This window comes from Gobio gobio (assembly GCF_949357685.1).
Source record: "Gobio gobio genome assembly, chromosome: 10".
In the NCBI taxonomy this organism is placed as follows: domain Eukaryota; kingdom Metazoa; phylum Chordata; class Actinopteri; order Cypriniformes; family Gobionidae; genus Gobio; species Gobio gobio.
The window spans coordinates 17,014,750-17,039,749 of record NC_137116.1 but is presented as its reverse complement, the minus strand read 5'-3'; the positions used below and the strand labels follow the sequence as shown (position 1 = coordinate 17,039,749).

At 37.7% G+C, this 25,000-nt stretch overlaps 2 protein-coding genes across 2 annotated transcripts in view; both read left to right on the top strand.

Moving 5' to 3' along the window:
• The window catches only part of mfsd14bb (major facilitator superfamily domain containing 14Bb), a 669,309-nt gene that overhangs the window by 270,154 nt on the left and 374,155 nt on the right, over positions 1-25,000 (top strand). The window lies entirely within an intron of this gene.
• Positions 446-4,379, top strand: LOC307132389 (piwi-like protein 1). Its single transcript, XM_079826653.1, has 4 exons — positions 446-604; positions 863-976; positions 1,054-1,159; positions 1,254-4,379. Exons 2-4 carry the CDS (start codon positions 908-910, stop codon positions 1,412-1,414), a joined length of 336 nt encoding a protein of 111 aa, XP_079682779.1. The 5' UTR covers positions 446-604; positions 863-907; the 3' UTR covers positions 1,415-4,379.

Sequence of the window (25,000 nt, the reverse complement as noted above, 5' to 3'; positions counted from 1 at the left end):
TAATACTTTGTTCAATTTGAATAAATGATTTTGCTTTGCAAGTAATTTTGTGATTCTGCATTTCCTTTTGTAGGTTTTTTTTTTTTAATTGCGTGATATAGGTCTTAAATTTAATTCATAATGGTCTTGAAAAGGTCTTAAAAAGTCTTAAATTTGACTTGGATACCCTGGGGAATGAGTAGGTCTAAGGATTTATTGTAAAATCATTTTAAAAATCTGCTTTTTATCTGCGATATCAATTTCTTAAAGTCTGTCTTTAATATGAAATATGAGCCTCTTATGCATCCACTGTGGGGAAAAAACTCCTGTATATTTAAGAGAAACATATGGATTGTCATATACATTTATTTAGAGAGAAGTATTATTTATCTAATTTGTTACCAAAAAGTTTAATTCATACTGGATGCCAGAGGGCGCCTTCGAGCAGAAACTCCACATTTGCCTCAGTATTCAGGAAGTTTTCAGGAAATCCCTAATGTGAAGCTTAGCTAGCGCTGTAGTCTGAATAAAAGAAAGATAGAAACGCTTTGACTGAGTAAACATGAAGACAATAAACACGACCGCATCAAGATATGGTGTATTTGAGTTCTTCAAGCCTTCTCTGGTATTTTAATAATAATAAAGCAGTGCTGATTGACGTAGACTTTATCACTGTATAGAATACTATCCAATAACTACATTGTCAGCCTCATTCTGTGATAAGAAGCCACGTCAGCTCACAACTTGACCGACTATATGAAATGAGTTAAAACATGTTATTAAACGTATTTTGTTGGTTTATGAACGCTTCACATTACTAGTTTGTTCCAAACTGAGTTTTCAAACGCAAATTATAAGCGACTAACTTTACTTGTGTGTACAGCATTTTGAATGGGAATAAGTCAAAGCAATTTGAAAAAGCACCAAAATGACGGGACGAGCAAGAGAGAGATCAAGAGGCAGAGGTCGTGGTCAGGAGCCTGCTGCTTCTGGCGCGGTGAGTTTATTTATAATTAGTTGAATATGATATATCTTTATTGAAATAAGCTTTTTAGTATTCCAATTCCTCTGCAGCAACCACCATTATCACAAGAGGCTGCAAAGCCAGTTATGCCCACTGCACCTGAAGGACAGCTGGTGGGCAGAGGGAGACCTGCACCTGGAGCGATGTCTGAAGAAGGTAAGTGCAATTAGTGGAAATATATACTGCACTATTATATACTATAACATTCACAAATCCTGTATCTTACTCTTTTCTTTATATCTCCCTGTAGCAATGCTCACGATTTCTGCAGGCTTTCAGCAGGTAAAGATAGGGGAGAGAGGTGGGCGCAGGCGGGATTTCCATGATTCTGGTGTCCACACTCGCCAACTCATGGAACATGTGAAAGAGTGCAAAACAGGTAACACCAAAATGTTAATGAGCATGAATTGATTTTTGCTGTTTTGCAATATGCATCGCGGATACATTGATCTTGAAACATGTATTTCTGAATCGTGAATTATTGATTTCAGTCAATAATCGATTTAAAATGCTAAGAATCTAATTAATCGTGATTCAATAGCGATTCAGTGCTTTAAAATATATAAACATTAAATTGCTACATGCACAAATTCATGGAGATGTTGTGTGGTGTCATTCGCTCTCTCACAGCTCTCTTGCACAGATACATATAAAGAGAACAAAGAGGGCTTTTCTTACTATTCCGTGTAGAAAAGTTAGTTTAGGATTAGCTGGAAAAGTGCTTGACATTCTAGTCTATATTTGCAGCTCCCTAAATACAATGGCAAGCAGTTTTATAGAAGAGGCATTTAGTAGGGGTGTAACGATTCGTTTTAACAACGATACGATTCGTATCACGATTTGAGGTTGTCGATACGATTCAAGGACGATATTGGTTCATTTAGAACGATACGATCCGAAACGATTCAGTGACTTGAAATCGATTCAGTAACTTTTTAGCCAAAAATTGTGTGACTGAAATAATTATCTGGATACTGGTCAGTGCAGGTGAAGTTTCCTAGATTCCTGTTGTTTCTTGTAAGGGAATCCGGTATATCAATTAATTATGGATATAAACAAACAAGTAAACAACAATTAATGGCAAATGCATTCAAATTTTATTTGAATAAAGTGCAACCAACAGTTTAGGTTGAATTAACAGGAAGTTAACCTTTTCTGCTCTCATTTTCAATATTCAATACATATTCAATAAAAGCACAGTAAGTGCAACCAACATTTCAACAGTAGGTTAACCTGCTACTTCTGCTTTTGTTTTCCAACATAAAAATATTACAATATTAATATCAAAAATAAAGTGCAACTAACTTCTCTTCAGGTTTAATTAATAGTAAGTTTACCTGCTACTTTTGCTGTTGTTTTTCAACATTAAAATAATACAAATACAATATTAATATCAAAAATAAAGTGCAACCAACATTTCTTCAGATTGAATAAACTGGCTGAACCTGCTACTACTCTCAGTTTAATAAACAAACAATATTTAACAAAAGATAAAATGTAACCAACTACTCTTCAATGACTCTACAGATTTCTTTTTCAAAAATATCACCATGATCTGACCGCAGAACACTTCTCTGTGCGTTCACTATGTCGCCAGCTGTACTAAAACTCGCTCTGCTGGCACACTGGTGTCAGGAATGCACAGGTAACAAGCAAGGGTTGAAAGTACAGGTAGCTCTTTCTCCTGGTGGCTTGATCATTTCTCGCTCGTTGGCTTCTCCTCTGCCATGCGCCATGCTATGTTTTGTTTTCTCAAGCCCCGTTCACACCGCCAGCGACACGCAGCGACAAAGCGACACGATCCCATTCATTTCAATGAGCGCTGCTGCAGGTGCGTTGCGATGATGTCACAGATAGGCAGACTGAATCGAGTAACGTTTAACGCCTTTATCATTAAAAGTGCTAAGAAAAAACATCCATATAAAGTCTGACGTGCTTAAATCCAATGTGTTATTTCCTATGATCGATACAATCGATTGATTACCTTTTAAAACGATGTTAGATCGATATATGTCGTCCGGAAGGCCAACTTGCCGAGCACAGATTGATGTAGTTAGATCATAGGAAAATAAATCGATACATCGATGTAGTAGATTAGTGTTTCTCAACGGGGGCGTTCAGAGCACAACGGGGGGCGTTGGAAGCAAGATTCTTGAAAGGGGGGCGTTCAGGTGTTCCTGGGGGGCGTTCACAAGTTTATACCAAAGATCCAGGCAAGACCAAATTAAACATGTATGCTAATTACTTGCAAAATAATGCCTACCACATTATAAAATCTGCCTGTTTAATGCGACGTAAACTATATCGTTTATTTTGCAATGACTAAAGCGCTCAATCCGGTGGTGGCTAGAATCCAGCTCTGACTGGAATCACGCAGCGGAGGAATGGGAAGTTGACAAGCCATTAAAAAAGTATTGACTTAAGAACCACAATAAATCATGTTCATATTCACTCCGGTGATGAATTTTAAAATTATTTAAACTAAATTATATTTGTATAAAGGTAAAACGTTTACATTTTTAGGCATTAATCAATGCAATGCCTAATGCCAAAATGTTTTCTTAAAAGCCCTATTCGCACGGGATTTATTGCCTGGTGACCTCTAGTCATTTGTAATAATTGCGGAGGTTGTTTGTGATCTTAATCCAGTGTGAATCGGCCATGTCTGTAATTTATAAAATTACCCCGCGAATGACCTACCATATTCCGCCGAACACACCCTGTGATAATATTAGTCCTATGCGAATCGCCATCTCTGTGATTTGGCCAGAATTTGGAGGGTCGTATATAAGTTTTACAAGGTTTTTGTTTCCTGTGCGCATTTGTATCCACATTTCGCGAAGAATGAAGGCTGCATTCATAACGCACACCGTTATAAATCCCTGTGCGGCTGTGCACATTATACTTTCACTTTAGAATTAGAGCCAATTTGGGAGCGAATTGCTTGAAAGGTGTGTTCAATATTATTATTAATGAAAAACACAAAAACAGAACAATACAATGTCAAGCTCGCTTAAATGGGTGCTTTTACATTTAGCTTTAATCTTCTGCATTCATATTGTCAGTTCCTCACTCTTGTGATAAATGAAATCTCCTGCTGCTGGTCTGTGCTCAGTTCAGTTTTTAATTGTAACTTCTGTTCTCTAACTGAACTATTTTTATTACTAGGTTATACAAAATCAAAACGACGGTGGAAAAGTGATGTAACCGGTGTAACACCGACTATCGCAACCAGAGGCGAACCAACATTGAGTGGGGGCCCCAGGCAAAATTAATCAATGAGGCCCTATTTAAATTTTTTTTTAATACAGCCTATCTTCGTTATCTAATTTTTTTACAACATACAAAAAGTAGTCAAAACACATAAAACCAATTTAAAAAAAAAAAATGTATAACAAAAATAAAAATACTAAATAAAGTGCTTTTGTTTAATTAACAAAATGTCAATCTTCATCTTCATAAGAGAAGATACAATACAATATCTTCAAAATACAGTACAACCTTCATATTTATAACCAATTGTCACCTTAAAAACGGTGCTTTGTGTGGTGGTGACAGGAACAAGAAATTATCCGACATATAGAAATATGGTTATCATTTTAATCGCTTTATTTTATTAGTTTTATATATAATAATTTATATTAGGCTAATTTAATTAGGCTGCTTAAATATATAAGCTGGGTGCTTGGAAGCGACGCGCACGCTTAAAGCTTGAGAAAAAAAACACCGGCAAAAGAAATGATTATAAATGTGTCAGAAAAAAAAAATAACAAGGAGCCATTTTATATGTTTATTATTAAACTAGTATTTTCTGAGTCAGTGTCGGCTGGAGAGATGAAGTTGACGATGCCGCCTCTCCGCTGCGCCTTGTGGACGCGCCTTTAGAGAGAAATGCACTTTTCATACGGATTACAACCAGAGAATATTTGTTTTCGATTTGAATTTGTTCGTTTAAAAGTAGACATTTCAAGCTTTCAGGCTAGATATAGTTCTCATATATATGTGAGGCAAGAAGCCTTATACGCGTAGTTTCGGTTCATTTATGAGATGCGCTGCAGACGAAAGAACGCGCGCGTCCTGTTTGCTTTCTTTATTGTATCTATTTTTAACTATTTGTTAGAGCGAGCGGCCAAGCCAAACGGATAAGTTCTCTGCTTAACAAATCAAATCAAAGGTGGCGAAAGCATTGCCTCAAAAGGCGGGGCCCCAGGCAAGTGCCTGCCTTGCCTGCCCTATTGCGACGCCTCTGATCGCAACAAGCCTAGATAACATAGCAGCGCGCGGTAAGGAACTGTTGTTTTATGATACATCATATAATACAGCTAAATCTATAACGAAAAAACATTTATAAGTAGGCTATTGACATCATATCCGGGAGATAAGTCAGTAAAAACAAATAAAATCACACACTTTGCTTATCCCGTTCGAATGCATCCCGTGGGTAATTTCTAAATCACACGAGGTCCCCAGAAATACTAATCCCGTGCGAATAGGGCTAGTTCACCAAGTAGCCTAATTCACTGGTCAGGCATTATTGTTAACTCGCAAGACTGTAAGGAGAAAATGACAGTTTGACACTGTAATAACATTTAGGTAATGTATTAATTCCGCCGTCACATCTGAGCACAAAACGCTGCGTGGATAGTAGCTTATCAAGATAGTCAAAAAATAATTAATACTACAATAATTTAACGGTTCCTGTGTGTTTATTCTTGCTAGAAGCTTTTGTTTTTATTTTACTGATCATGAACACGAATTAATCATGACAAACCAAATTAGTTTTAATGTGTAGGCTATTAATTAGGCTATAGCCTACCATTGATGAAAACTGATACCAATGAATTTAGGCCTATAATTATAATATTTATTTTATTCATGAAAAATCATGATTATATAATTTATATAATTATTATATATTGAAAGTAGGCCTAAGGTTAATGATTAGAGCCCTGTGAAATCCATTAATAAATAAATAAATAAATAAATACAAATATATATATATATATATATATATATATATATATATATATATATATATATATATATATATTTTGTTTTTATTTTTTCATATTCCGCTAATTTTTCCCCCTAATTCCGTCTTAATTTTTCTGGATTCTGTTTTTTGGACTCCATTTTAATGGTTAAATATTTTTTTGTAATAAAAAAAAGCATGTCTAATTAATTTAAATAATGAAACCTATCATTTTAACAAAAATTACATCTTTACGGCCTTATGAAATAGCCTGTTTTCCCCCATCCAATTCCATTTCATTTTTCAAATTCTGTTTTCAAATCAAATGAAGACATTAAATATTAATTTAATTTAAATTTTATTCATATGAAATTAAAGTTTTTTGTCAATGTGCTGCACTGAGCTTTATTGATAAAATTAAATAAAATTAAAACATGGAAGAGAACGTGATAATTCCTTAAAAATATAAGTTTTGATAATATTTTATTATTAGTATTATTGCATTGAGACTTGTCTAAATTTTACTGTACAACAGTAATATATTTCTGTCAAATTAAACCGAACTTTTATTGTGACGGGTGGCCGTTTTCTCAAATTAACGGTAAAACGTGAACAAGAATAGAGGAGAGAGGGAGAAGGAAAACGGTGGTTTTGGGAAACGCAGCCCAGTTCAGTTCGACAAAGGTCATTGGACAGGTTGGCCAACCATGTATGGAGGTGTGTGCAGGAGAGAAGGGGGAGACAATGACTTGTCTGGCAGCATTCAATGCAGAAGGCAGAAGTTTGTTTAATGCAGTTTAAATTTATGTGGCTACATAAAATTAAAATTGATGATAAATCACTATTTCCCTTTGCAGTTTGACTGGCCCATTGGTTACCTGAAACAGTGGCCCATTTTACCTGAAACAGTGGCCCATTTTACCTGAAACAGTGGCCCATTTTACCTGAAACAGTGGCCCATTTTACCTGAAACTGCTCATGCAAAAAAAAGTTGGCACAGCTGATCTTTTAAGAACTGTAGGGCTTAAATAATTATATATTTTTTACATAATTTCAACACAAAATTATCAAAAACAGTGATTATTAATCATATTGTATTATTGTCCCAAGCGATTTACCAAAAAGTGGCCCAATTTAGCTGATATCACCCTACAAAAAAGTTATGGATTTAATAATAATATTAATAATAAGGACAATAATATTGTGAATAATATACATATTATTATTATTACAACAGAATAATAATTAGCATACATAGCTCTTTTTTGGTTGGTATGTGTGTGTGTGTGTGTGTGTGTGTGTGTGTGTGTGTGTGTGTGTGTGTGTGTGTGTGTGTGTGTGTGTGTGTGTGTTTGTGTGTGTGTGTGTGTGTGGAGGGGTGGTGGTGGGGGGGGGGCGTTAAGAAGGGACCTGGATAATGGATAGGGGGCGCTGGCCCAAAAAAGGTTGAGAACCACTGTAGTAGATGAATCGTTACACCCCTAGTTTTTATACTGTACAAACTGTACATTCTATCCCCCTACACTACCCCTAAACCTACATATCACACACACACACACACACACACACACACACACACACACACACACACACACACTAACACACACACACACACACACACACACACACACACACACACACACAGGGCCGTTTGAAGAAATTTGGGGGCCCCAAGCAAAATGGACATAGAGACAGTGCAAATACTGTTGTTGCATATACTGTCCATAAAATTTGAAAACATTTGCAAAAAACACCACTGTATCATTAAAAAAAATTTGTAAACCTTTAACCGTTTTTAAAACATATATAAACATTACATAGATAGACGGACCAGATATTCCTAACACTTTGGGAATACTTAAGGGTTACTAGTTGGTTTGTAAACTGTCTATAAACATTATCTAGATGGTTATTATAAAGTTGCAACAGATGACTATAATACCTTGATAAATAGTTAATAAACAGTACCAGTAAAACATGTGGGCAGTACCAGTAAAACATGTAAACAGTACCAGTCAAACATGTGGGTTGTCCTGATACTGTACTTCAAAATGTAACAGTGTAAAAATTGACACAGAATAAAGTAATTGTTCAAGATCTATTGGTAACTCATAAAAATAATGTCATATTTGCATAAACTGTCACTACCGTATATATCCCGACACTAGCACACAAAGATAAGCTATGAAAAAAATAATGTTCCTCTGCCTCTTTCTGGTTAAATAATGTTTATAATAATTGTTAATATAGCATACTATATTAACTATTCCAGGTTATTTATGCATAGCATAAATAATAGTTAGTATAGCATGCTATGCCACTTTCATCAAAACATATTACAAAGCTATAGCAATCTCATGTAATTTCGTCTGTTCGAAAAAAAAAAGTTGCTCTAACTGTTCGTTACAAGCAGCATTTGCCGTCAGGCAGGTAACGATAGCTAACATAAACATATTTTTGCTAGCCTACCTGCTGCAAACTTACACTTTTTTTGTACAAGACAAGTAGAGCTATTTTATCCAGTGTAATTTATCACATACCACTATCTTGTTTTTTTTCTTATCCTCCTCTTCCTTTCTCTATTTTCTTTTCTGGCTTCCTGAAGCATAAAATTCCGCTTCAAATCCGAGGATGTTTTGTATTTTGCCGCAGCAGAGATCGCGTGGTTGGCTGGCTGCTGTCAGCGACTTCTGAGAGGGGCCCCTTAAGGGGGATCCCGATAACAGTGTCATTGCACTTTACTGCATTGACTATCAATGGGGCGCTCACACAGTTTGTCGTTTCATTTTATTCTTAACCTGTCGCTGTCTTGGGGCCCCAGGCCAGCTCGAGGCCCCAAGCAATTGCTTGGTTTGCCTGCCTTGTCGCGACGGGCCTGGTGTGTATGTGTGTGTGTGTGTGTGTGTGTGTGTGTGTGTGTGTGTGTGTGTGTGTGTGTGTGTGTGTGTGTGTGTGTGTGTCAGTGTCCCTTGATTAGCTGACATGAGACGCATCCACACAGACAGGACACTGACACACACACACACACACACACACACATGTTGGTGCAACAGCATTATGAGGACTCTCCATAGGCGTAATGGTTTTTATACTGTATAAACTGTATATTCTATCCCCCTACACTGCCCCTGCCCCTAAACCTAACCCTCACAGGAGACATTCTGCATTTTTACATTTTTAATAAAACATTGTTTAATATGTTTTTAAAGTGATTTGATTTACGGGGACATTTGAAATGTCCTCATAAACCACCTTGATGTTGTAATACCAGTGTAATACCCATGTCATTATACAAATTTGTGTCCTCATAAATCACATAAACAAGCACACACACACACACACACACACACACACACACACACACACACACACACACACACACACACACACACACACACACACACACACACACACACACACACACACACACACACACACAGAGAGAGAGAGAGAGAGAGAGAGAGAGAGAGAGAGAGAGAGAGAAACAAGGTTTTTTTTTATCCTGCTTCAAAACTAAGACACTGCTGCCATCGTGTGTTCATTGAGGGAAGGGCAGCACACATTCCCCTTTTTTGTCCTTATTTAATCCCTCGGCATGGCAACACCGTTTGAGATATCCAAAATCCGTTCGCATTTTAGCATCTTCCGTATCTTTGTTTCATGTTGACCGAGTTTGGTGGAGATTGAATAAATCGCCTACGAGGAGAACGTAAAAACTCAGAGCCTGAATTATACCAATATTCACGTTCAAACCAAAATATCTGACTTCCTGTTGGTCGGAGCTAATGACTGTAAATTAGAAAGTTGTCCGGCTCGATGAGGTCAATATATATACTGAGTTTGGTGATTGTAGATGAAACGAAGCCCTTCACTTTTGTCAAAAGGTGGCGCTAGAGAGCCCCTCATCCCCGCCTGTTTCTGAGGCTTTGTCCATGTGTACTGACTGACATCTCTGATGTGTGTGTTAAGTTTCATGCAATTTCAAGCAATTTCAAGCATGCTAAGAGCCTCAGAACAACACTGCTACCTTTTAGTGAGGGGAGGGCAGACAGAGAATAAATATTCAGAAGAAATATATTAAATAAAATAAATATATTGATCTGAAAAATAGTATGATTATTTTAAAGCTATTTGGTTACATTTTAATAAAACATTGTTTTAGTATGTTTTTAAACACACACACATACACGTTGTAATACCAGTGTAATACCCATGTCATTATACAAATTTGTGTCCTCATAAATCACAAACAAGAGAGAGAGAGAGAGAGAGAGAGAGAGAGAGAGAGAGAGAGAGAGAAACAAGTTTTTTTTTATCCTGCTTCAAAACTAATACAATGCTGCCATCTTGTGTTCATTGAGGGGAGAGCAGCAGACACAGAGAATTTCTGTTCCCCTTTTTTGTCCTTATTTAATTCCTTGCCATGGAAACACCGTTTGAGATATCCAATATCCGTTCACATTTTAGCATCTTCAGTATCTTTGTTTCATGTTGACCGAGTTTGGTGGAGATTGAATAAATCGCCTACGAGGAGAACGTAAAAACTCAGACCCCGATTTAACCAAAAGTTCACCTTCAAACCAAAATATCTGACTTCCTGTTGGTCGGAGCTAATGACTGTAAATTAGAAAGTTGTCCGGCTCGATGAGGTCAATATATATACTGAGTTTGGTGATTGTAGATGAAACGAAGCCCTTCACTTTTGTCAAAAGGTGGCGCTAGAGAGGCCCTCATCCCCGCCCGTTTCTGAGGCTTTGTCCATGTGTACTGACTGACATCTCTGATGTGTGTGTTGAGTTTCAAGCAGTTTCAAGCAATTTCAAGCATGCTAAGAGCCTCAGAACAGCCAAAAGATTATTAAACTTTGACACGTTGCCATGGCAACAGTATTTGAAATTTCAGGAATCCATTTCATACGTCTCTATCTGTCATGTTTTCACATTATACTGATGAAGTTTGAAATAAATCTAGTGAAAATAAGATGGTGGTTCAAAGCATTTTTGAAAGTGACACACTTCCTGCTGCCAGTTGGTGGCGCTATAACTTTGACTCACAAAAGTCATATCCATGTGATCGGCCTCTTACAACGAACACACAGCTGAAGTTTCATCCAAACCAGTCAATGTTTGCACAAGTTAAAACACACTTCCTGTTTCCCTTTTCTCGCCATAAATTCGTTGCATCGCCACGGCCAGACTTTTCGAGATATCAAAAATCCGCTCGCAATTTAGCATCCTGGATATGTTCACTTAATGCTGACCGAGTTTGGCAATGATCGAAACAATGGCCTCGGAGGAGTATATTAAATTCCAGAGCATGCGTTTTCCGAACAACCCATAATAGCTCACTTCCTGTAGGGCTGACGCATAACTTAGAGCACGAAAGTTGTTCGGCCCGATGAGGTCTATATGTGTACCGAGTTTCATACATGTACGTGCAAGTGTGTTTGATATATGGACCAAGTTTTCAGACCCCACTTTAGGGGGCGCTGTCGAGCCCCCCTGCCACGCCCGGGTACCAGCTTCAGCCCGGCTCTGATGGCCGCGCATTCCGACGCCCGTGCGAAGTTTCAAGAGTTTTCGAGCATGTTAAGTGCCCCAAAAGTACCCGAGAAGTCAAAAAAAAAAATAAAAAATAAAAAAAAAACAAAGAATTAAAGCTGCGAGCAGCGATGACGGGCCCAAGCCGGTGGCACCGCCACCCCGGTGGCATCAGTTTAACTGTGCACGGCAGGCAATAGGCATTTAAAATGGGAAAACATAAAAGGACTATGTCAAAGTCATCTGAATTCACCACATTAACTGCAGCAGTTGGTGCTGCTATGACATCAAACCACAACAGCCACATCTATGAGATCAATTAAATTTATATGAATTTCATGTCAGATTATTTCAAAGGTCAAATTGGAATGAGTTCAGAATACCATTCGAATGCTGATGTTGTTTTATTCTAACACTTCTCTTCATGTGTTTTTGAGCTACCTTAGCTACCGTTTGTGCACCAATCTTATGCACCATAAAACATGCTTTCATTTCAATATGGGTGGTCCAATAAATTTCTTTTAATAAAAAATTTATAAATGGAGCCAAATCACAGAAACTGCAAAGATGATTTTAATATCAGTGTCAGGTAAGAGTAAGATGCGTGTCTACATTTTATGGAAGTTTATTATAAATAGCCACTTTTATAAAATCATGTGAAATTTATGTTTTAATACATTTATATTATATCAGTAAATAATTAATTTAAAGACATGTGCATCATACGTGATCTTGGCAAACACATCACATGACGTTTTTATTTCAAGTGATAGTTATTTGTGATAGCCTATATGAAAGGGTTAAATTATGATCAAGAGAGAAAGTCACACACACACACACACACACACACACACACACACACACACACACACACACAAACACACACAAACACAATGATAGAGTGAGAGTGAGGGGGAGGGTAAGGACTGAGAGAAAGGCACACACACAAACTCACAGGGTGAGAGAGAGACCCCCCCCCCCCCACACACACACACACACACAGATAGAGAGGGGGAAGGGGAAAGACAGGCAGATGGCATTCCATAGACTTAATGGTTTGTATACTGTACAAACTGTACATTCTATCCCCCTACACTACCCCTAAGCCTACATATCGCACACACACACACACACACATACACACACACACACACACACACACACACACACACACACACACACACACACACACACACACACACACACACACACACACACACACACACACACACACACACACACACACACTACCCCTAAACCTACCATCACAGAAAACATTCTGCATTTTTACATTTTTATTAAAAAATTGTTTAATATGCTGTTAAAGCTATTTTGATTTACGGGGACACATGAAATGTCTTCATAAACCATGATTATGTTGTAATAAACACCCCTCCACCTATATATGTTATATATATATTATGTTATATATACCATGATTATATCCCAAAATAATAAATGTTATATTTACCCATGGCCTTCCCTGTTATACAGAAATGTAATAGTTATCAAACCTTCCTTAACTGCATAAATAATAAATGAAATATAGATGAATCATCATTAAAGCTACAATTTTCTCTATTCCCGTTGTTCTTTGATGAACATTAATGACAGGCATCATCAGTGCTCCTGTCACTTTAAGAACAACCGCGGATCTCACGCGCGGTCCCGCGCATCTCATTTCCTCACAACTCTTTAAAGTTCATTTAAGACGTTATTTAACTAATTTAAGACTCTAATATGAGAATACTCAAAATCCTCTGTGTTATTGTTTGTTCAAGAGCAAAAGAGAACTCGATGTGAGCAGGAAACTGACGCGAGTCTATCTATGCGTCGAGTGTGTGTGTGTGTGTGTGTGTCAGTGTCCCTTGATTAGCTGACATGAGACGCATCAACACAGATAGGACACTGACAGACACACACACACACACACACACACACACACACACACACACACACACACACACACACACACACACACACACACACACCGCAGCATAGCCATACAGTTTAAGTTCACCCACACTATATATTAATAAAAAGGTTTACAGTGCAAATACTGTTGTTGCAAATACTGTGCATAAAATTTGAAAACATTTGCAAAAAACACCACTGTATCATTACATTTTTTTTTAAACCTTTAAGTAACCATTTTTTAAACATCTATAAACATTACATTTACATAGATAGACGGACCAGATATTCCTAACACTTTGGGAATACTTTAGGGTTACTAGTTGTTTTGTAAACTGTCTATAAACATTATCTGGATGGTTATTGTAAAGTTGCAACCGATGACTATAATACCTTGTTAAATAGTTTAATAAACAGTACCAGTAAAACGTGGGCAGTACCAGTAAAACATGTAAACAGTACCAGTCAAACATGTGGGTTGTCCTGATACTGTACTTCAAAATGTAATAGTGTAAAAATTGCCACAGAATAAAGTAATTGTTCAAGATCTATTGGTAATTCATAAAAATAATGTCATATTTGCATAAACTGTCACTACCGTATATCCCGACACTAGCACATTAAGATAAGCTATGAAAAAAATAATGTTCCTCTGCCTCTTTCTGGTTAAATAATGTTTATAATAATTGTTAATATAGCATGCTATATTAACTATTCCAGGTTATTTATGCATAGCATAAATAATAGTTAGTATAGCATGCTATGCCACTTTCATCAAAACATATTACAAAGCTATAGCAATCTCATGTCATTCCGTCTGTTCGAAAAAAAAGTTGCACTAACTGTTCGTTACAAGCAGCATTTGCCGTCAGGCAGGTAACGATAGCTAACATAAACATATTTTTGCTAGCCTACCTGCTGCAAACTTACACTTTTTTTGTACAAGACAAGTAGAGCTATTTTATCCAGTGTAATTTATCACATACCACTATCTTGTTTTTTCTTATCCTCCTCTTCCTTTCTCTTTTTTCTTTTCTGGCTTCCTGAAGCATAAAATTCCGCTTCAAATCCGAAGATTTTGTATTTTGCCGCAGCAGAGATCGCGTTGTTGGCTGGCTGCTGTCAGCGACTTCTGAGAGGGGGCCCTTAAGGGGGATCCCGATAACAGTGTCATTGCACTTTACTGCATTGACTATCAATGGGGCGCTCACACAGTTTGTCGTTTCATTTTATTCTTAACCTGTCGCTGTCTTGGTGCCCCAGGCCAGCTCGAGGCCCCAAGCAATTGCTTGGTTTGCCTGCCTTGTCGCGACGGGCCTGCACACACACACACACACACACACACACACAGACAGGACACTGACACACACACACACACACACACACACACACACACACACAGGACATTGGCATACAGCGTGTTCTCTTGTGTCTTGTCGCGCTTGGAAGCATTTACATGAATAGGAGCGTGATCATGTAACGCTAAGCAAAAATGGATATAAAAACGGACGCTGCGTTATTTGCGTTAAATATTTTTAATGCGTTAAGCTTCCGTTTCACGTTGACCGAGTTTGGTGGAGATTGAATAAATCGCCTACGAGGAGAACGTAAAAACTCAGAAACTGAATTATACAAATATTCACGTTCAAACAAACTTTCTGTGAAAAAAGACACTTATAAACAGACACTTGTAGAAAATAATGTGAATTTTTTTTTTTTATATAAATTTGAACTATGTCAGTAAATAATGAATTTAAAGACAAATGTGTCAAAAGTGATCTTTGCAAACACAGCACATGACCTTCTGTAAAGCACATGTATAGAAAACACACTCACACTCTGTTTTAAAAAAGAGTTCTGTCTGAATGAGTACATGAAATCACGGCTGTCAGGTGAAAAGAATTGTAACTCAAATGTCATTTAGAAAATTAGTCCTGTAGTGATATAGTGTCATAGTTCATGTCCACATTAACCACTACGTTGTAATATCAGTGTAATACCCATGTCATCATACACATTTGTGTCCTCATGAATCACATTAACAAGCACACATACAGAGAAAGGGAGTTTCAAAAATAATACAACACTGCCCCCTTTTGGTGATAGAGGGGAGGGCACACAAACAGCCAAAAACATTATTAAACTTTGACATGTTGCCATGGCAGCATTATTTGAAATATCAGGAATTCATTCATATGTCTCTATCTGTCATGTTTTCACATTATACTGATGAAGTTTGAAGTCAATCGTGTGAAAATAAGATGGTGATTCAAAGCATTTTTGAAAGTGACACACTTCCTGCTGCCAGTTGGTGGCGCTATAACTTTGACTCACAAAAGTCATATCCATGTGATCGGCCTCTTACAACGAACACACAGCTGAAGTTTCATCCAAATCAGTCAATGTTTGCACAAGTTATTACACACTTCCTGTTTACCTTTTCTCGCCATAAATTCGTTGCTTCGCCACGGCCAAACCGTTTAAGATATCAAAAATGCGTTCGCAATTTAGCATCCTCTGTGTCTTGACTTCATGCTGACCGAGTTTGGCACTGATTGAAACAATGGCCTCGGAGGAGTATATTAAATTCCAGAGCATGTGTTTTCAGAACAACCCATATTAGCTCACTTCCTGTTGGGCTGACTCGTAACTTAGAGCACGAAAGTTGTTCGGCCTGATGAGATCTATATGTGTACCGAGTTTCATACATGTACGTGCAAGTGTGTTTGATATATAGACCAAGTTTTCAGACACCACTTTAGGGGGCGCTGTCGAGCCCCCCTGCCACGCCCGGGTACCAGCTTCAGCCCGGCTCTGATGGCCGCGCATTCCGATGTGTGTGCAAAGTTTCAAGAGTTTTTGAGCATGGTAAGGGCCCCAAAAGTGCCCGAGAAGTCGATAAAATAATAATAATAATAATAATTAAAGCTGCGAGCAGCGATGACGGGCTCAAGCCGGTGGCACCGCCACGCCGGTGGCATCAGCTTAACTGTGCATGGCAGGCAATATGCATTTAAACAGGAGAGCATTTTAAAAATCACTCGAATATGCCACATTTACTGCAGCAGCTGGTGCCATTTTGACCATAAGCCACACCCATGATGTAATTTAAATCTAGATTAATTTTAATGTCATAGGATAAAATAGATAAAAGTTATCTTTTCCTGCTCAAAATTTTGTAAGTCCAGAAGGCCAGTATTTAATTAAAGGTGTTTGTAGTTCTTTTTTACTAATTCACACTAAAGTGATAGTTTTTTGTGATAGTCTATGATACGAAAGGGTTAAATTATCATTCCCAGAGAGAAAGGCACACACACAAACTCACAGGGTGAGAGAGACAATACACACACACACGTGCGCGCACACACACACACTCAAACACACACACAGGGTGAGCCTGAGAGTGAGGGGGGAGGGGAAGGACTGAGAGAGAGGCAATCTGCACATTGAACAAGATTCACAAGATTTTAACAACAAAAAGAAATAAAATCTAAATGGTGGGAGAAAGTTTTTTTTATTTCACTCTCTGAAAAAATTATTTTGAATATATTTGAAATCAATATGTGTGGTCCAATATAAAAAATAAATGACAAAATTAATAAATGGAACCAAATCACAGAAACAGCAAAGATGATTTTAATATCAGTGTTAGGTAAGAGTAAGATGCGTGTCTACATTTTATGGAAGTTTATTATAAATAGCCACTTTTATAAAATCATGTGAAATTTATGTCTTAATACATTTATATTATATCAGTAAATAATTAATTTAAAGACATAGCATCATCCGTGATCTTGGCAAACACATCACATGACGTTTTTATTTCAAGTGAAAGTTATTTGTGATAGCCTATATAAAAAGGGTTAAATTATCATCATCAAGAGAGAAAGTCACACACACACACACACACACACACACACACACACACACACACACACACACACACACACACACACACACACACACACACACACACACACACACACACACACACACACACACACACACACACACACACACACACACACAGTGATAGAGTGAGAGTGAGGGAGAGGGGGAGGGGAAGGACTGAGAGAAAGGCACACACACAAACTCACAGGGTGAGAGTGAGGGGGAAGGGGAAAGACAGGCAGAGGGCATTCCATAGACTTAATGGTTTTTATTAGGGGTGTAACGATTCGTTTTAACAACGATACGATTCGTATCACGATTTGAGGTTGTCGATACGATTCAAGGACGATATTGGTTAATTTAGAACGATACGATCCGAAACGATTCAGTGACTTGAAATCGATTCAGTAACTTTTTATCCAAAAATTGTGTGACTGAAATAAATATCTGGATACTGGTCAGTGCAGGTGAAATTTCCAAGATTCCTGTTGTTTCTTGTAAGGGAATCCGGTATATCAATTAATTATGGATATAAACAAACAAGTAAACAACAATTAATGGCAAATGCATTAAAATTTTATTTGAATAAAGTGCAACCAACAGTTTAGGTTGAATTAACAGGAAGATAACCTTTTCTGCTCTCATTTTCAATATTCAATACATATTCAATAAAAGCAATAAAAGCACAGTAAGTGCAACCAACATTTCAACAGTAGGTTAACCTGCTACTTCTGCTTTTGTTTTCCAACATAAAAATAAAAATAAAAATAAAAATAAAAATAAAAAAATAAAGTGCAACTAACTTCTCTTCAGGTTTAATTAATAGTAAGTTTACCTGCTACTTTTGCTGTTGTTTTTCAACATTAAAATAATACAAATACAATATTAATATCAAAAATAAAGTGCAACCAACATTTCTTCAGATTGAATAAACTGGCCTGCTACTACTCTCAGTTTAATAAACAAACAATATTTAACAAAAGATAAAATGTAACCAACTACTCTTCAATGACTCTACAGATTTCTTTTTCAAAAATATCACCATGATCTGACCTCAGAACACTTCTCTGTGCGTTCACTATGTCGCCAGCAGTACTAAAAACTCGCTCTGCTGGAACACTGGTGCCAGGAATGCACAGGTAACAAGCAAGGGTTGAAAGTACAGGTAGCGCTTTCTCCTGGTGGCTTGATCATTTCTCGCTCGTTGGCTTCTCCTCTGCCATGCGCCATGCTATGTTTTGTTTTCTCAAGCCCCGTTCACACCGCCAGCAACACGCAGCGACAAAGCGACACGATCCCATTCATTTCAATGAGCGCTGCTGCAGGTGCGTTGCGATGATGTCACAGATAGGCAGACTGAATCGAGTAACGTTTAACGCCTTTATCATTAAAAGTGCTAAGAAAAAACATCCATATGAAGTCTGACGTGCTTAAATCCAATGCGTTATTTCCTATGATCGATACAATCGATTGATTACCTTTTAAAACGATGTTAGATCGATATATGTCGTCCGGAAGGCCAACTTGCCGAGCACAGATTGATGTAGTTAGATCATAGGAAAATAAATCGATACATCGATGTAGTAGATGAATCGTTACACCCCTAGTTTTTATACTGTACAAACTGTACATTCTATCCCCCTACACTACCCCTAAACCTACATATCACACACACACACACACACACACACACACACACACACACACACACACACACACACACATACACACACACACACACACACACACACACACACACAGGGCCGTTTGAAGAAATTTGGGGGCCCCAAGCAAAATGGACATAGAGACAGTGCAAATACTGTTGCATATAATGTCCATAAAATTTGAAAACATTTGCAAAAAACACCACTGTATCATTAAAAAAAATTTGTAAACCTTTAACCGTTTTTAAAACATATATAAACATTACATAGATAGACGGACCAGATATTCCTAACACTTTGGGAATACTTAAGGGTTACTAGTTGGTTTGTAAACTGTCTATAAACATTATCTAGATGGTTATTATAAAGTTGCAACAGATGACTATAATACCTTGATAAATAGTTAATAAACAGTACCAGTAAAACATGTGGGTTGTCCTGATACTGTACTTCAAAATGTAACAGTGTAAAAATTGCCACAGAATAAAGTAATTGTTCAAGATCCATTGGTAACTTATAAAAATAATGTCATATTTGCAAACTGTCACTACCGTATATATCCCGACACTGTATGAGTAGTGATATAGTGTCATAGTTCATGTCCACATTAACCACTACGTTGTAATACCAGTGTAATACCCATGTCATCATACACATTTGTGTCCTCATGAATCACATTAACAAGCACACATACAGAGAAAGGGAGTTTCAAAAATAATACAACACTGCCCCCTTTTGGTGATAGAGGGGAGGGCACACAAAGAGCCAAAAACATTATTAAACTTTGACATGTTGCCATGGCAACATTTTTTGAAATATTAGGAATTCATTCATATGTCTCTATCTGTCATGTTTTCACATTATACTGATGAAGTTTGAAGTCAATCGGGTGCAAATAAGATGGGGATTCAAAGCATTTTTGAAAGTGACACACTTCCTGCTGCCAGTTGGTGGCGCTATAACTTTGACTCACAAAAGTCATATCCATGTGATCGGCCTCTTACAACAAACACACAGCTGAAGTTTCATCCAAATCATTCAATGTTTGCACAAGTTATTACACACTTCCTGTTTCCCTTTTCTCGCCATAAATTCGTTGCTTCGCCACGGCCAAACCGTTTGAGTTATCAAAAATCCGCTCGCAATTTAGCATCCTCTGTGTCTTGACTTTATGCTGACCGAGTTTGGCACTGATTGAAACAATGGCCTCGGAGGAGTATATTAAATTCCAGAGCATGTGTTTTCAGAACAACCCATATTAGCTCACTTCCTGTTGGGCTGACACGTAACTTAGAGCACGAAAGTTGTTTGGCCCAATGAGGTCTATATGTGTACCGAGTTTCATACATGTACGTGCAAGTGTGTTTGATATATAGACCAAGTTTTCAGACCCCACTTTAGGGGGCGCTGTCGAGTCCCCCTGCCACGCCCGGGTACCAGCTTCAGCCCGGTTCTGATGGCCGCGCATTCCGACGTGTGTGCAAAGTTTCAAGAGTTTTCGAGCATGTTAAGTGCCCCAAAAGTACCCGAGAAGTCGAAAAAAAAATAAAAAGAATTAAAGCTGCGAGCAGCGATGACGGGCCCAAGCCGGTGGCACCGCCACGCCGGTGGCATCAGCTTAACTGTGCACGGCAGGCAATATGCATTTAAACAGGAGAATATTTTAGAATCGCTCGAATATGCCACATTTACCGCAGCAACTAGTGCCACTATCACCACAAGCCACACCCATGATGTAATTTAAATATAGATGAATTGTAATGTCATAGGATCACATATAGGACCACATCTATGAGATCAATTACATTTAAATTAATTTCATGTCAGATGATGTCAAAGGTCAAATCATAATGAGTTCAGAATACCATATATTACATGTAGTAATTTACATGATTTATACTTTATTTGTGGGAACACTTGTATATATAATTTGTAGTTAGTTTAAATGTAATTAAACTATTACATTCTATGTAGTTGGTACAAAATAACAAGGACACAGTAGGGAATTGAACCCCATTCCAGTAAACCAGGAGTACCATTACCAACGCCAGTGCTTGTAGTGGAAAAAATAAAGTGCCGGTACTCACCAGAGGGGGCGGGGCTTTGTTGGGGGCGTGGTTATGGGGGGATTGTTTATTCAATAATTCAAGAAGGTCCGTATTTTAAAGCTCTTTCTAACTTGTTCTCAGCCTTAGATCTAACATATAGTTCTTGTAATTGTTTAACTATATCATTTGTTACAATAAGGGTTTATTTACAAAGGAAGACCATTGACGGCACCTCATTAGGCTACCATGCAAGCCAATGTTCACTTTTGTCTTTCTTTTTTCTAATCAAATAGCAACACAGTTAGAAACTATAGCTGGGTCATTCCTGGTATGCGGTAACATTTTGGCTTCATAAATGTTTGAAAAAAAAGTACATGATTTTCATGTTTTTAGCATTCTACCAAAATGGTGACATGTTTAACTAGTCGGAATACATATTGGTCAAGCTCAGGGACTAAAAAAATAATAATTATGGGTAGATTCATTGTTCAGACACGGGCCGTGAAGATGTTCCACCCTTTTAGGGACATATACATAGTTATCACAAAATGTTAATGTTAAACAATAACAAGTTTTTCTTGGATAGTATATGTCCCTTATGCCATCATGGTATTTTTTTTAATTCTTGAAACAATAACAAAACTATTATTGATGAATAGAATGTCTTGATTATTAAGAACAGGTACTTTTTGTACCTATTTTTGCCAACAGGATGGTAAATAATAAAAAAATGTGTTCAAAAACATATATTGTATATGCTGTTAATGATCCTCACCTCCCAAAATAAAACATAAGTATGCAAAACATTTAACGTTGCAGTCAAATTATTATTTAAAAATGACTCGCCTAACAGGGTGGAAGACCATAACAGTGGAGGAGTTTTCCCTCACTGTCCTGCATGATTTGCCATCAGTAATGTGTGGCACTGCACCTATAACATGGTTTTATAATATTTATATATGCATATATGTGTTTATAGAATTTGAAATATACACTAAATACGATTTATTCTATTAGAATGTCCACCCTGTTAGGTTTATAGATCTAACAGGGCGGAATCAACAGGGTGGAAAATTTTAAAATAAGTTAGCCGTAGCTCTTTCACTTAAACTTAGCTCTATCAGACCATTCTTTCCTCTGAAGTGAAAACTTTACGGCCTCCTCCAGTGGCTTGAGCTTTCTCATTTCAGCCATTATCTGATGTGTCTGCTGTCATAGAGAAAAACACCAATAATTATGAGCATTGCATTTAATTTGACATTCTTCAGCAAGATTGTTTTCATAATAAACATTAATACTTACAGTTCTATTGGTACAGAGTATATTTTATTACATTCAGGAGGAATAAAAGCATATCTTGATCGCTTTGTTTCTTAATAATAATATAATAATAATAATAATAATAACTTTAAACCAAGCTAACTTTAAACTGCAGTAATATTTAACAGTAGCATGTCAGGATACTGTATCCCCTTCACAGACTGTAGTCATGACAATGCATTGTTACGATGGCTAGACTGATTTATGTGCTCAAAATAAGTTATTTACAATTATATTGGAATCTAAAACAAATTAAATCTTACAAGCATCTCTGATTCTCTCCTGACAGTCTGGGATCAGAATGACTATGCTAGCGCCGTTAGCATCAGGCGCTAGCTGCTTTCTTACTGCAAAACGAGCAGAAAAGAGCTTATAAAACACGCACAAACAAGCCAAACTTAGCCACAAGCGATTAAACTGCAGATTAACTTACCTTTCTTTTAATAGTTGCTGCAAACAGGTCCAAATCACAGATCTTTTCTCAGGTGCTGTTTCTATCCTGAATAAACGCACTTGTACACAGTGGTCTGACAAAATCTGACATTACGATAAACGGGAGCGAATATTCATGAGGGGCGCAGTACCACACACACACACACACACACACACACACACACGTTCACATTTTAGCATCTTCCGTATCTTTGTTTCATGTTGACCGAGTTTGGTGGAGATTGAATAAATCGCCTACGAGGAGAACGTAAAAACTCAGACCCTGAATTACACAAAAATTCACCTTCAAACCAAAATATCTGACTTCCTGTTGGTCGGAGCTAATGACTGTAAATTAGAAAGTTGTCCGGCTCGAAGAGAACAATATATGTATGGGGACACATGAAATGTCTACAAATGTATGTCCTCAGAAACACACACACACACACACACACACACACACACACACACACACACACACACACACACACACACACACACACACACACACACACACACACACACACACACACACACACACACACACACACACACACACACACACAGAGAGAGAGAGAGACAGAGACAGAGAGAGAGAGAGAGAGAGAGAGAGATAGACAGAGAGAGAGAGAGAGAGAGAGAGAGAGAGAGAGAGAGAGAGAGAGAGAGAGAGAGAGAGAAACAAGGTTTTTTTTATCCTGCTTCAAAACTAACACAATGCTGCCATCTTGTGTTCATTGAGGGAAGGGCAGCACACACATGCAGGCACATTAGACTATTCAAATAAATATTTATAAAAAATATATATATTCTTCTGAAAAATATTATAGTAATTTTAAATTAATCTAAATTCAATTACCAAACATACAATCTTAATTTAATTGGAATCAAAATATGATTTTACAAGATATTAGACAATTTCTGTTCCCCTTTTTTGTCCTTATTTAATCCCTTGCCATGGCAACACCGTTTGAGATATCCAATATTCGTTCGCATTTTAGCATCTTCCGTATCTTTGTTTCATGTTGACCGAGTTTGGTGGAGATTGAATAAATTGCCTACGAGGAGAACGTAAAAACTCAGACCCTGAATTACATAAATATTCACCTTAAAACCAAAATATCTGACTTCCTGTTGGTCGGAGCTAATGACTGTAAATTAGAAAGTTGTCCGGCTCGAAGAGAACAATATATGTACCGAGTTTGGTGACTGAAGATAAAACTAACCCCCCCACTTTTGTCAAAAGGTGGCGCTAGAGAGGCCCTCATCCCCGCCCATTTCTGATGCTTTGCCAATGTGTACTGACTGACATCTCTGATGTGTGTGTTGAGTTTCAAGCAGTTTCAAGCAATTTCAAGCATGCTAAGAGCCTCAAAACAGCCAAAAGATTATTAAACTTTGACACGTTGCCATGGCAACAGTATTTGAAATTTCAGGAATCCATTTCATACGTCTCTATCTGTCATGTTTTCACATTATACTGATGAAGTTTGAAGTAAATGGGGTGAAAATAAGATGGTGATTCAAAGCATTTTTGAAAGTGACACACTTCCTGCTGCCAGTTGGTGGCGCTATAACTTTGACTCACAAAAGTCATATCCATGTGATCGGCCTCTTACAACGAACACACAGCTGAAGTTTCATCCAAATCAGTCAATGTTTGCTGACGTTATAACACACTTCCTGTTTCCCTTTTCTCGCCATAAATTCGTTGCTTCGCCACGGCCAAACCATTTGAGATATCAAAAATCCGCTCGCAATTTAGCATCCTGAATATGTTCACTTGATGCTGACCAAGTTTGGCACTGATTGAAACAATGGCCTCGGAGGAGTATATTAAATTCCAGAGCATGCGTTTTCCGAACAACCCATAATAGCTCACTTCCTGTAGGGCTGACGCATAACTTAGAGCACGAAAGTTGTTTGGCCCAATGAGGTCTATATGTGTACCGAGTTTCATACATGTACGTGCAAGTGTGTTTGATATATGGACCAAGTTTTCAGACCCCACTTTAGGGGGCGCTGTCGAGCCCCCCTGCCACGCCCGGGTACCAGCTTCAGCCCGGCTCTGATGGCCGCGCATTCCGACGCCCGTGCGAAGTTTCAAGAGTTTTCGAGCATGTTAAGTGCCCCAAAAGTACCCGAGAAGTCGAAAAAAAAAATAAAAATTAAAGCTGCGAGCAGCGATGACGGGCCCAAGCCGGTGGCACCGCCAC